Here is a 15,144-nt window from a genome sequence, read left to right on the forward strand (position 1 = left end):
TTTCTGCGGCGGTGAGGGGGGGATCTACAATGGATATGGATTTTGGACAGGATTAAAATTGATGGATTCTGAAAAAAGCACCAAACCCGAACGGGCAGTTTTCATATCCCTAACTACCTGACAAAATGATAAGTTCACCTTAGATCACTGTAAATCAGAAACAACTTGAAGGCACACGTGCGCACGCACATACACACACACACACAACTACTATCCATGATAGGTGTTTCTAGACCAGAGGCAGTATGCCTCTGATATCAATTGCTGGAATACATGAGTGGAAGGGCGAAACTGTGCTCATGTCAGCACGGTGGGCATCCCATAAGCAATTGGTTGGCATTGCGTAACGAGAGTGTTGGACTAGATATGCCCTTTAGTCTGAATAAGTCAGCAATTCTTATTTTCTTAGGAGGATACAGAAGAATGGAAATGGAAGAAGGGTGAAGAAGTAGGAGCAGAAGAACTGTGAAATTCCTGCCCAGGAAAAGAAAATCATACAATGTTAATAGCCAAAGAGGCCCTTTTTACAGGATTATTAACAACCAAAGCAATTACAAACAACTGCCATAATGCTACGTTTAAGCTTATTGCACAGGCCCTGAAACAGGCCTGTCGCGTTATGAAAGGGTGTGTGATGGGAATGGAGGTGGCATAGAATGATCTTACCTCACAGGAGAACGATGACAACAACAATGATGGAAGTTTCCATCGCGTTCTGGATGTGTCCGAGAACGCTTCTAAACCATTCCTGAAAATTGCCCTTTCTGGGACGCATCCAGAACGCGTGGAAACTTCCGTCATCGTTGTCATTCTCCTGTGCAGTAAGATGCGTCTATGCCACCTTCCATTGCATCACGGCCCCTTTTGTAATGCGACAGGCCCATTTCAGGGTCCTGTGTGATAAAGCCCACAGACTGCAACAAGTGCCAAATGTCCTATTCATTTTGCACTGAGATATGAACTACTGGACAGTTCTTGATACACCGGTTAAAAAGTGGCTAAGCAACTGTTTGTTTTGTTGCTGTATACCTCCAAGACTTTTTACTTAAGCCATCCTAAGGTCAAAGTTGCAATGATGCAATGATGGATTTTCTTGGCAAGTTTCTTCAGAGGTGTCAGCCACTGCTCTCTTCTTGAGGCTAAGAGAGTTTAATTTGCCCAAGATGGGCTTTTATGCTTGAGTGGTGAATTGAACCCTGTCTCGCCGAGTGTAGTCCAAAACTAGACCACTACAGCATGCTGGCCGGAACTATAAAAGGCTTTTACTGTGGCCACAAATTAAAGGATTCTGCAAGGGCAAGGCTAGAGACACGGATCGCATTACCTGGATAAGTTAGCTTCTTATATAGGGTTGCCATAAGTGAGGACCTCCAAACTGGGACAAATGTAGGACAAATGCAGGACAACATTTCAAATGTAGGACACATTTTAAAAAATGGAGGACACGCAAAAAAATTCAGGGCTTTTTTAGAAATGTTAATATAAATCCATGTTTCTTAGCATGATCAAATGGAGGACATTTTGACATTATCCTAGACAGATCACGGAATGTACTTCCCTTTCTGGCCACCCCCCCTTTCCCCATTCCAAACAGCACATTTGAGCATTGAACATGGCTTTATTTTAACATTGCCCTTGCATATTTCAGAGGCTTATTCCACAACCCAACCCTTTGGTCAAGACTTTAGTTTTTCTTCATTTTGACTTGTTTGTTGTTGTATTCCACCCCACTAAATAAGGAGACATGAAATGGAGTTAATGGGTACAGTTGTTAAACAAAAAAGTCTTGTGAGACTCTGTAGCAAGAGGTGCATGCCATGTTAAGAACTGCATTAGCACACTTAGGCTGCTGCCACATGCTTTCACTCTCATCACTCCATCCTATGGAATCTGGGATTTGGTTTGTTTGTTGGTGCCAAGGCTGGGCTGTGAAATCTCAGGCATAAGAGAGGCAAAAGGCTTGGGCTGCATCTACACTGGAGAAATATCTGGTTTGAGACCACTTTAACTGTCTTGGCTGAATGCTATGGAATTCTGGGAATGGTGGTTTGTTCCAGCACCACAGCAGAATGGCAGTTAACCCCTGGAAAGCTCTTTGACCAGGTGACCAATCCCTCACCCCAAAATGTAGGGCACCCAAACAAAAAATGTAGGACATGGCCAAAAATAAAAGCTAAAACACCCAGTAATTATAATCCATTGCTTCTTAGCCATGATCCAAATGGAGGACATTTTGAAATTTGACGAACAGAAGAGGGATATCCTGGAAAAGGAGAGAGGATGCTGGTCACCTTGTCTTGGTCCAAAACACACTGCAGAAATAAACAATGCTGGACTGAAATGCCCAGAGTTCCTCACCAAAGCTGCATCCACATAGAGGAAACAATCCAGTTTGAGAGTGACTTAACTGTCCTGGGTTAGTGCTGGGGAATGCTGGGAATTGAGTACATTGTGGCCCCAGAGCTATCTCTGACAGGGAGTCCCCTAACCCTCCAAACGTAGTTGAACTGCAGTGCCCAATGCCTCCCCAGGTGCATACCACACTGAGGAATGGTCCAGTTAGATGCTGATGAGCTGCTCAGTGCTGGGGAATCCTGGGAATTGTAGTCATTGTGGGCCTCAGAGCCATCACTGACAGAGAAGTCTCCATGTCTCCCAAACACTACATTCCCAGGTTCCCTAGCACTGAGAAAGCAGTCTCAGAGTGGGTTATTATTCCTGCAGTGTGTGTGAGAGATATAAAAGCTAGGGACTGGATTCATTTGGAGGATTCTGTGTCCAAAACACACTGCTTGGACTGCCGGGCTCAGTGCTATGGAATCCTGGGAATTGTAGTTTATTGTGGCACAGAGCCTCTCTGAAGAGAAGGCCAAATGCCTCACCACGACCCAGAATTCCAGAGCGAGCTTTGGCAGTTGGGTTAAGGGTAGCTAAGTGCAGAAGGTAGAGGGGTGGGGGGGGGGAGAGAAAAGCCGGAGAGCGAAGAAAGCTCATCTTGGCTGTGATTACTCTGAGAGGAGGAGGAGGAGGAGGAGGAGGGAGGGAGGGAGGGAGCCAAGGAAGTGGCCAGGACCATCAGCCTCCTCTCTTCCCCCGAAAGAAGACTGCTGGCAAGAGCTGCCCCCAGGCAACGCCTCCTCTGTGGACCATTCAGCTTCCTTTTGTCAAAAGCGTCTGGTGCACAGAAACTAAAATTCCCAGATCCCATAGCACTGAGCCATGGATGTTTAAGGGGGGTGTCAAATTTCTGCACTTTTGCTACCCCAAAGCCCTTCCTATTTACAGCATGGCAAATCTCTTCCTTCCAGCCATGTAAAACCAACCCAAGTGGCAGGGTGCTGATTGCTTCTTTCCCATTGGTCAGCTTCGGGAAAGAATTGCTATCAAGTAAAGGTGTTTAGGGCCTCCAAACGATCCTGTGATAAAGATTCAAGATACTGACCTGGTAGACATTAAAAGATGAGGCATTTAGAACTCCAGTGAAACATGAAAATTTATGGCTTTTTTTTCTTTTCTCACTGTAACCTGGAAGTAAGGCCTCTTGCGAGAGTATATACCCAAGTGGGCTGGCAATAGCTCTGATGGCAGATGTCTTGAAGACTGCTCTCTAGGCTAAGCCAGGCAGGGGGTGGGGGGGTGGCACACAGCCATGGGGAGGGTGGAGCTGCCTCCAGGCCTTGCTGGGGGGAAGTCCTGGGGAGGGCAAACTGGGGTGGGACTGTGTGCCTGCCCCAAACCGGGAATTCCCCCCCGGCGGGATTGGCAACCCTATTGAAGCAGCCAAACCCATATTGTGATTGGCAGGTGGAGTGTTCTAATCCATCACAGATGCCAGATTTGTTGGCCTCTGAGCTAAGGTGTTTATCAGACAGCTCTTAAAGAGGTACTATCCAGTGTGACTCTCTAGCTGCCTCCTGTTGCGCTGGGGATTGGCAGTTTTAAGGAGGGGTATTTAGATTCTCAGGCAGAGAAGTTCAGCTCCTTAAACTGCCAATCCCAGCATGCAACAGGAGGCGTGCTAGAGGAGTCACACTGGAATATAGTACCTCTTTAAGAGCATAGTGTGATAACATCAGAGAGAAGTTGCTCTCTACTGACCACTCAGACAACCCTTCTTTTGTTATTTTTTTATGAGCCACCAGCGACAGTTGGAAAAGTCAATTTTTAGACTAAATTCCCGAGATTCTCCCATCAGCATAGGCCCGCAGCTAAGTTATCGTGTGCATAGTCAACTGATGTTTGGCTAGTCACAGCAGTGGTGTTACACACTTCATCTATTTTTCTGTGTCTGAAAATGGCAAGTTTAACTCATGTGCTAAGAATGTTAAGAGGCTAAATTCCAGCCTTTTCTCATGAGGTTCTTGGACAAACCCTGGTTGTGATCAAGATTCATATTTTTCACCTTTCTTGGAAGGAGAAGAACATAGCCTTTGTCATTTAAAAATATTTTTGGTGGCATTGGTCTAAAAATTCCATCAATATTTTACCAGGTTTTTGAATCATGGTTCCTGGAAACTTAGGGGCTCGTGCTGGCAGAAGGGCAGTCCGTGCCGCCCCCTTTAGCTCTGCATATACCACAGCCACAACGGTGTGGCGTGTGCACTGCCTGAAAACGCTCCTTAGAGCAGCTTCTTTTTGCTGTGCCCCAAGTGCTGTGCACGATTGTTGTGATGCTCTTTCTGGGCAATGATGTGTAACGCTGCGTGGTTTTGTGCATCATCATGGCACGCCTGCAGGACGGCAGCAGCCAAGCCATGATGGCAGCGTCCTCCATGGCATGTAATGCCCAGCCTCATCTAGCCCTAGTTTGTGGTGAGGGCACCGCAAACTGCCTGTCTGTACCAGGCTTTCTGTACAGGTTCTATGAGCGGCTGCTGGAATTCCACCAAGATTATGACTGAAATGATTATAAATACATGAGCTGTAATGATCTTTTTATGCAGGGGTTCCCTAAGACCTGATTTTCCCAAGGGTTCCTCCAAGTAAAGTTGTGAAAGGCTGTTTTACACTGTCTAACTAAAGGAAAACCATGCTGTGCTCCTCATCATTAAATCTGATCTAGGGATATGCTCTGTTTATTCTTGTTCCCATTTAAGATTTAAGAATTTGGTCAATATCTCAAGAGCTCTGCTTTTTGTATTCATTTCTCGAAATACCCCAAGTTCTGAGCAGTGTTATGAAAACATTTGCATACTGAGCATATGCATGTTTTTAGTGTAATGTCTTTGGGGAAAAGTGCAGTGCGATATTGTATGACCTGATGCATCAGTTGTTTCTTGTTCTGGAGGCAGCCGCTTCTTCCCTCTCAGCCAACTGAGATGCTCTTGTTTTCTAGTACAGGTGAGATAAAGAGTTCTTGAAGTGTTCCTTATCTTCGGTGCCCAGAAACTCTTCGATAAGAAAGAAAGAATAAAGGTTCATGACAGCTGACATGTCAATAGCAGGCGCGGGGGGGAATGACAAGAAAACAATGTATTGTGATGACATTAGGTTTGCTTTAATATTCACTCCTATATGTATTGAGATCAGAATAAAACTATGCACAGTCACAGCAGTTAGTTATTATCCAAAATGCCACATGCCTCACATTTTGGATTAACTGATTTATATTGGTTTAAAAGAAAGTGATGGCATAACAGTAATTTAGCCTAGTGGACCCCCCAGGGCGGCATGATACATGTGGCCTCTCTACAGGGTGCATGGCATCACAGAGCTCCTCTGCCATGTGTTTCACACGACCTAATGCCAAGGAGCGCATAAGCCACAGCACACGGCTATTGCACCCTTTGCAGAGCGCTTAAAGGAGAGTTGTTTTTGTGGCTCTTTTTTGTGTCTGCAAAGGCCAGATTGGGGTCGAGGCATGCGTTGCCATGGTCCTGATCTGGCTTAAAGGGGAGCTTGGGGCAGCTCTGGGCTGTCTGCACAGCCCCATATCACTAGGAGCAAGAAAACAAAAGGCAAAAAATGGCCACAGTATCCATCTGTTGTAGGGGTGTGACAATACCCTCCAATGGACTGGTTTGGCAGGGACAAGTCTCAAAACCTCTCCTGTCCCAATTTTCCAGCAGTTTTTAAAATGTCCTTGTTTCTCTCTCCTCCTCCTATCTTTCCCTTGGTCTTCAGCTTACTGTATATACTGGACTGTAAATTGACCTCATGTATAAAAGTTAAGGGGAGGTTTGAGGGTCAAAATTATGGATTTTGTTTATAGATAAGTCGAGAGTAAAACTTAGGGGCATGTACAAAGGATCTAAGGATGAAGCAAAGGAAAACAATGCCAAAGAAATATACAAAATACCCGCCAGGCACAACTGTTTCTACTCATCCTAAAGGTGGATGGATGAGAGAACAGACGCAGGGGGCAGTGTTTCCCGGGCAGATTACACTTTCACCAAGAGGTGGGTCTGTCTGTCTGTCTGTCTATCTATCGTTACTCATCTATCTATCTCACTATCTTCTATCATCATTATCTATCTATCTATCTATCTATTATCTATCTATCATCTATTAATGTTAGCTACATACACTAACCTGGGGTAAGTCATATTCTAGGAGCTTACATATGATATATTACAGTACATCTGTAGAACATGCGCAAAGTCAGTTCAAAGTGCAAAGAATTTGCATTAAAAAAACCACTGCAGTAGGGAACAGATTCTGTCAGACTTGGAAAGATAGAAGGGTTAGTCCTGGTAGTACTTGTGGGACCACAAAGAAAAATCAGGTGCTAAGATTATATTTCAGAGGAAGCCAATAGCAAGCCACCTCTGAATAGTTCGGCCTAAGAAACCCATGAAATTCATTTGGTTGCCATAAGTGAAGGCAGCAATGAAGGCATGCACACACACATGCACATGGGGGGGGGGGGTTGCGGTTGCTGGTCCCCACATCAAATAGCTGAGAATCACTGGATTAAATGAATGAAAGAATGAATGTGTCCATTTGACACTTTTTCACCTCTTGAAAAAAAAAGTTGTGGTAGATTTAAACATAAAAAAATATAGTTTAAAAAATACACATGGGACAAGGAGATCTCAGATTATTTTATTAACTCCGTATTCAATGTACTAATATACCACATTTCCAGGCAGCAGAAAGTGTTTGACTGTTGGTTAAAAAACTAAAAAACATAACTGAACTACCCCCAGAAACAAACACTACATGATACAGTCGGCCCTTTTATACATGGATTTTATACACGGATTCAAGCAGCCATGGTTTGAAATGTTTTTAAAAAGTATAAATTTCCAATATCAAACCTTGATTTCCATTTTTTATAAGGGACATATTTTGCTATGTCATTATATTTATGGGACTGAGCATCCACGGATTTTATTATCCACGGGGGATCCTGGAACCAAATCCGTGTATAAAAGGATCCACTGTACTGGCATAAAATAATTGTCAGACTAGCCAAAGCAGGCCCATGAATGAATTGATTATAGAAGGACTTTATCACACTAGCTAGAGTGGGAATTTAAAAGAATAAGTGTTTTTACCGGGGTACTATACATGACTGGCTCTGTCCTGTGTTGCTCTGCATGCCCTTGTTACTCTTATGCACCTTTGCATTGACAGCAAAACCTGTCAATAGGCTCCTCAATCTAGCTGCATTCCATTTCTGCTTTTAAATAAATAAATTTCTGCTTTGGTGTGATAGGTTCGTTCCCCACGTAGTCGCTTTTCAGGTATCCATGTGGTCTGACTGGCCGTGCTGCTCCTCTCCTCTCTCCTCTCCCTCTTGCAGCAATCATAGCTGCCAGTACCTTCCCAAAGCTGTCACACAGCAGCTGTCTTTGGGAGATGAGTGGCACCACAACTTCATTCCCAGTCTTCTCCTACAAGGCACGCGATTGGCAATGTGGAAACAGATTACACATGGATTGCCAAAGCACTATTGTGAGGAGAAGTGGGATAGAATGAAGCCAAACTGGTATGCTTCCATCTTTAACTGTGCAATTGTGGCAGGACAGCAAGCTGGTGTGATGTGTCTAATGTTGACTCACTCGGCCCTGTGCAGACCGGCAGTTTGTTCAAGCTGGGGGTGGGGTTGGGGTGTAGCATCTACATAAGGCATGTCCTGGCTCTGCCCCAGGGTGCTGTGATGCCGTGCGCTGCACTGCATGGCACATCAGATCATGGTGCTCTCTGGTGCGCTTGCACAACATACACCAAAGGAACGCCTTCAAGTGTTGTGTCATGGCTATTGTTCCCTTTCCAAGGCCAAAAAAGCTGTTTTGGGGCTCCTTTTTGCAGATGGAAAGGCTGGGGGGCCGACAGTGGGCGGTGTCGCAGCCCCAATCTGGTACGCCTGGAGGCAGCTGCAGACTGCCCCTTAGGGTGCACAGCCCCCAGTTTCATGATTCAGAAACTGGGATCCTACGATTTGGCCAGAATCCAACAAACTAGTTCTACCATGAATTGGACACATCAACTGTGAATGCAACTGAAGTGTGAAATGCCGTATATATTTGACTATGATTGGCCTCATTATACATAAGAGCAGGTTTGAGGACAAAATTTGGATTTTTATATGTCCTGTGGATAGATGAGGGTAAAACGTAGTGACATGAACCAAGGATTTAAAGGTTGAAGCAAAAAAAATCAATGCAAAAAACTTACAGAATTCCAGCAGGCTCTGTTTGTGCTCTGCTAAAGGCTAGATAGATGAGAGAGTATGGAGTGTATGTGTGTGTGTCAGGGTTCTACGACAGATTACACTAGTCTTGTCTTTCACCAGGGAATAGTTTCTTTTTTAATAAGAGTTGAGTACATACTAACATTGACTCATGATAAGCAGAATCAGGTTTGTGAGTCAAATTTTTGACTAAAATTTCTAGATTTAGACATATATATATACAGTAGTTGCAACCTGTTCTACTCTTAGACTGTACCTCCCAGCTTCTTATCCATTCTTAAACTGATAAGGAATGTTAGACCCTGAAATGCAACAACCTTGGAGGGCTGCATGATTTTCATCCCTATATAAACATTCAACACCAACAATAAAAACAGCAGCACGCTTAAATTTCTTCAACTACGAGAGAATCAGCACAGCAATTAAAAGCAATTTCAATTAAGAAGAGATTCAAACAACCAGGTCGTAAGGCCCCCTTAAAAGCAGTCAATGAGGGAGCCAGATGCATTTTGCCAACAGGGGTGTGGCCGCTATGACAGATTTTTCAAAGCTTACTTTAAATAACTCACAAATGAGCGGTGCTCCCAACAAAATTTGCTTTGATCAAGTTGCTCAGGACTTAGGAAAAACAACAAAGAGTCTTGTGGCACCTTAAGGCTAAACCATTTTTAGATGTAAGCTTTGGGTGGACACGGGCTCTTCATCAGGACTGGAAAGTGATGTATGTTGGGGAAGTACATCTCTCAGCCTCAGGGATGGCAGTGGCAAACCCCCTGTGAATAAACCTGCCAAGAAAACTCCATGATATATTCGTCTGAGCCCTGGGGTGCAGTGGTTAAATGCCGTGTACTGCAGCCATTCACTCGAAACCACAAGTTGCGAGTTCAAGACCAGGAAAAGGCCCAGCTCGACTCAGGCTTGCATCCTTCCGAGGTCACTAAAATGAGTACCAGACTGTTGGGGGCAATTAGTATTGCTCATGCTTACTTGCTGTTCACCGCTATGACTTTGAATAGCGATATAATAAAAATATATATATTTAGCTTACTTGCTGTCCCCTATGATCTTTGGAAAGCGGTATATATAAATAAAACAATATAAAATTATTATTTATTATTATTATTTATTATTGTCGCCATAATTGGAAATGACTTGAGATGCCTACCAAGTCATCCTTGTTGGTTAGGATCAAGGTGACTTGGTTAATGAGGTGCAAGTGGTGGGATCCTTAGGTGGAAGTGACCATGTTCTCTGGAGTTTGTTATACCATGGAAAGGAGAAGCCAGGCGAGGTCAGACACGCCTTCTAGACTTTAGGAAAGCAATTTAGTAAACTTAAAGAATACTGGGTGTGATCCCATGTCAACATAGTAAAAGAGAAGGGCTCAGATGGATGGGAGTTTCTTAAAATTGAGTTCTGAAGGCACAATTTCAAACAGTTTCAATGAGGAGAAAATGGAATGTCTCAAGAACCAGGATGGATGACTAAGAACTTTCAACTGAGCTAAGATTAAAAAGGGACATGTTAAGAAATGGAAAAATGGGAACTACCAAAGAGGAATTCAAACAAATAGCAGCCTGTGTAGGGTAAAGTCAGAAAAGCCAAAGCACAGAATGAACTCAGGTGCTAGAGAGGTTAGAACAACAAAAGGCTTTTTGGATATGTCCGCAGCAAAAGGAAGAAGAGGAAACGTAGGGCCACTGCATGCAGAAGTGGCAAAATGCTAACAGAAGACAGCAGAAAGGCAGATTACTCAACACCTTCTTGCCTCAGTCTCTCGAAAAGGCAAAGGAACTCAACCTGACGTATGGAGCAGAGGACAGAAAAGAGGAATTCACGCACAAGAATAAGTAAAGAGATAGTACAGGAATACTGTTCAACCTAAACGGATATAAGTCTCCAGGACCCGATGAACTCATCCAAGGGTATTAAAAGAACTGTCAAATGTAATATCAGAACCATTGGCAATACTTTGGAAGTCCTGGAGAACAGGAGAAGTGCCAGCAGACTGGAGAGGGCAAACGTTTGTCCCATCTTTTAAAAAGGGGAAAAAGAGGTCCCAACAATTATCGTCCAGTTGTCTGACATCTATACCAGGAAAGATTCTAGAGCAGATAATTAACAAAGTCTGTGAACATCTGAAAGCAATTCCTAATACAAAAAGTTAACACGGTTTCAGAGAAAGAATCATGCCAGACAAACCTGATCTCTTTTTTGAAAATTACCAACTGTTAGATGAAGGGAATGCTGTGGATGTAGTATACTTGACTCTCAGTAAGGCCTTGACAAAGTTCCCACTATTCTTGCAAACAAGCTTGTAAATGTGGGCTAGACAAGTAACTGTTACATGGATTTGTAATTGGTTGACTGGCCAAAGCAAAGAGTGCTCCACATGGCTCCTTTTCATCCTGGAGAGAATGCAGTGGGGTCCCACAGGGCTCGTCTGGGCCCAGTGCTATTCAACATCTTTTATCAGACTTGGAGGACAAAATTGGGGGCATATATCAAATTTGCAGATGACACCAATTAGGGGGAATAGTAATACCCCAGAGGACAGGATCAGTTCAAAATGACCTGACAGACTAGAAAAACGGGCCATAGCTAACAAAATGAAATTCAACACAGAGAATGTAAGGTACTGCACTTAGGGCGGAAAAACAAAGAAAAACGAAAAGCACAGATATAGGATGGAGGACAACTGGCTGAATGAAACTACCTGTGGAAAGGGATCTAGGAGTCAGTAGACCACAAGTTGAACATGAGTGACAGTGTGATGCGGCAGCTAAAAAGGCCAATCATTTTGGCTGCTCAATATAAGTATAGTGTCTAGATCAAGGGAGTCATAGTGCCACTATATTCTGCTCTGGTCAGGCCCCACCTGGAATATTGTGTCCAGTTCTGGGCACCACAATTCAAAAGGACATTGAGAAACTGGAGCGTGTCCAAGGAGGGCGACTAAAATGGTGAAAGGTCTGGAAAACCATGCCCTACGAGGAACAACTTGGGAGCTGGGGATGTTTAGCCTGGAGAAAGAAGGTTAAGAGGCGATATGATAGCCTGTTTAAATTTGAAAGGATGTCATATTGAAGAGGGAGCCAGCTTGTTTCTGCTGCTCCGAAACTGGACCCGAAGCAATGGATGCAAACTGCAGGAAAGAAGATTCCACCTAACATTAGGAGAACTCTGACGTAAGGGCTGTTCGACAGAACAACTCCCTCGAGTGTAGTGGGTCTCCTTCCTTGGAGGTCTTCAGCAGAGGCGGATGCCATTGTTGGGGATGCTTATTGTGATTTCCTGCATGGCAGGGGGTTGGACTGGATGGCCCCTGTGTCTCTTCCAACTCTATGATTCTAACAACAACAACTCTCAGTTGTTGGAGTTACCACTACATGGGGTGTGTATGGAGCTAAGGAGAGATGATGAATATGCGGGGGGGGGGGGGGGTTTCTTTAAATGGGGGGGATTCTAAAAAAAAACCCTTTTAAAAAATGACAAAGAAATTGCTGGCTGTCCATGCTGACTGTTGGAAGATCTAATAATTTTTGGATGACTGAGGCATGGGGAGACTTGATAGAGGTTTCTGGAATTGCAAGTGATGTGGAGGGGGTTGATAGAGGCATTATGGAGTTTTCTTGGCAGGTTTATTTATAGGGGGTTTGCCACTGCCATCCTCTGAGGCTGAGAGAATGTGGCTTCCCCAACATACTAGCACTTCCCAGTCCTTGTCGGTGGCTGCCCCTAGACTCTGTAACTCCCTTCCTAGGGAGGCCCAAATGGTCCCTTCTTTGTTATCCCTCCATCAGCAGGCTAAACTCTTTTTATCAAGACAGGCTTTTAAAACTGAACGTTTTTTAAAAAGAGGCTAGAGCAGGGGTAGGCAACCTTTTTGAGCCAGGGGCCGGGTTGCTGTCCCTCAGACAACTGGGGGGCCGAAGCTAAAAAACAAATAATAAATTTTTTTTAAAAAAAATTAAATATATAAATAAACCAGGAGAAATGTAGGACAAAATTTTCAAATGGAAGACACTTTTTTTAAAAAATGGAGGACACGTGAAAAAATTTGCTGATTTTTTAAAAAATGTTAATATAAATGCATGTGGCCATCGGTGGCAGGACTGGGCTAGGGCCGGTCCCAAGGCCTTGCTGGGCCGCATCCGGCCTGTGGGCCGCAGGTTGCCTACCCCTGGGCTAGAGGGTGCTGTGCTGAATTCTTTTTAAGAGTCTTTAATCTTTTAAATTACATTTTAGTCTTTTAGCTTGAAATGTGAAAATACTGTAAATAGTGTAATGTTTTCTTTTTTAATGTTTTTAATTCTTTTTAAATTGTGAGCCGCTCCGAGTGCCAAACTTGGGGGGGGGGAAACAGGATACAAACAACAACAACAAGGAATCTGTTAGTAACACGTAACTTATGGAGTTACATCTCTGAATTAGAGTCAAAGTTTCAAGTAGTGACGCAAATGATCAGAAAATGAGTAAAGTTTTAAGAAGTAACATTCCAAGCTCTGTATCAAATAGACTCCTGGATATATTCTTATGCTTTGCTTCTTTCAGAGACTCCTGGCAAGACCAGTGAGCTTTTTCTGGTATCCACTGCTTGTATAGCATGCAAAGGGCTTTGTTTTTCAAATCAAATTCTCCAGTTTTGGAATGGCTTCTATTCTGAACAAGACACCGCAACATTCTAGTTCTGAAGATATTATTCTGCTTATCCCCACCGAGAGAGTGCTGCTGAGCTCATAAAACAACCAGACTGCTTGTTCTTCATTTGAGCTACAGGTCTTCATTTAGAGCAATGTTACTTTCTAAAAACACCTTGGCTAAGTCCCTAGCTGGGATGTTATGTTTGCCTTCTACTGTATTAAATCCTTTGGCTAGGGAAGGAACACTGTTGTTTTTCTCAGCTTTAAAAAAAGGAAAAAAAGGGGGGGGGGAGGAGAGAAGGAATAACCCCCTAACAATGGAACGGTTTCATTTAGCTAGAAATATCTCAGATAAGAGACAGCCATAAAAATAGATTGGTTTTATAGCGACAAGCACAGCGGAGAAAATTATGTTACATAGCGAGGGCTCACAAGGGCCGTGTGGCAAATCACTGACTTTTTCATCACAGGAAAGGTGAGATTGCTCTAAGGTAAATGCTAGGTGAGCTGCCACAAGCAGCGGGAATGGTTCGTATTATGCTCCTTTCTCCGTGTGAATCTCATGCTGCCACACTGCTAATACCTAACTCTCCATAAAGTAACTGCTGGAATGGATGAGGTGGAGGGAGGAGGGACAGGAAAGAAGAAGACGAAGAAACCAAGGCAGAAGTAAATCCACAGACTAATTGTTTCCCAGCAAAGAAATAACTCTTGAGTGCTGAGGAAAGAGTGAGCCCTGGAGATCTTAAACACATTTATCTTTATATGGAAGGAAAGATGTAGACACGTTCCAAGCAGATGGACATGAATCACACAGCAAAGCATAATTCTCCTTCCCCCTTTCTGGTGATGGGATAGGACCAGTGATGGGAAGGGCTTGTGAATAAGTTCCTTCCACAAAGCATTGCTAATTCAGTACTCATTCCAGTCAATGGGGAAAAATAGGAATAATTAACTAGAAAGGAGAATGGGAAGGGATGAGATATGGTCAGAGTGGCTCCTAGGAGCATCAAGAGGGGATTTTTTGAAGAAGGAAATATTTCCACTTCAGAGAAAAAGGAGAAGAAAAAGCCTTCTGGCTTTGGTCCACCTCTCTTATGCAGTTTTGACTTGGTAAGTCACTGCAAGCTGCTCTGATGATTTCTGTGTGCCAAAAGGACTGTAGCAAACACAGAGGCATTGAGAATCAAAAGGAAGGCACTGAAATGTTTTGGGGTGGGGTCAGGAAGATGGGCACTTGAAAAAAATACAAAAATATTTTTTTGGGGAAAGGAAACAAGGGATAATTCTTTTCTTTAACAATGCTTTGTGGAAGGAAAGCCCACTGAGCACAGAACATGTTTACAGAAAGCTGATGACCTGTTGGAAAAGAAATGTGGGTCAAGGTGTGCTGGAATACACTGCCTTGCTTGAGTTCCCTGTATATTATCACAGGGATGGGGAACTTAATTAGATCCAGAGGATCATTTTTGTGCTCACTTGGACTTTGGTTAGTACATCCCCCAAAACCTGCCACATACTTAAAAAAATTATCAGAATGAAAAATAGCCAATGGCAATTTGGGGGGGGGGAGATGCAATTCGTTGTCTTTAGGTTCAATGGTCACCTGAAACAGCACCAGAATAGCCAAACATATCCCCCACCCAAGTTTCAGGATCACAAATGGCTATTTTCACACTGGACAATAATGTTGGTATGTGTGTTGGGGTCTGGACTATATGTACACTCAGGTCCAGGTGGACTACACAGGATTTGCTAGAGATATTTTACCCATTCTGCATCTGAATAACTGCACTCCTGATAGATGGGCACAACATTTTGTTGCAGATCCTTCTACTATGACATAATAATTGCTATTTTCAA

The 15,144-nt window shown here is 43.5% G+C and overlaps 1 protein-coding gene across 4 annotated transcripts in view; it reads right to left on the reverse strand.

Annotated features, from left to right (window-relative positions):
• The window catches only part of SAMD12 (sterile alpha motif domain containing 12), a 281,156-nt gene that overhangs the window by 93,424 nt on the left and 172,588 nt on the right, over window positions 1–15,144 (reverse strand). The window contains exon 5 of one of the 4 annotated variants that reach the window (XM_042465500.1): window positions 5,289–5,390. The exons of the other annotated variants lie outside the window; for them this stretch is intronic. Coding sequence (XP_042321434.1) covers window positions 5,332–5,390 — 59 coding nt within the window. The 3' untranslated portion in view covers window positions 5,289–5,331. Of the gene's footprint in view, window positions 1–5,288; window positions 5,391–15,144 lie in introns of those variants that run through there. 4 annotated transcript variants of the gene reach the window in all.

The sequence above is a fragment of the Sceloporus undulatus genome, chromosome 4, assembly GCF_019175285.1.
Source record: "Sceloporus undulatus isolate JIND9_A2432 ecotype Alabama chromosome 4, SceUnd_v1.1, whole genome shotgun sequence".
Lineage (NCBI taxonomy): Eukaryota > Metazoa > Chordata > Lepidosauria > Squamata > Phrynosomatidae > Sceloporus > Sceloporus undulatus.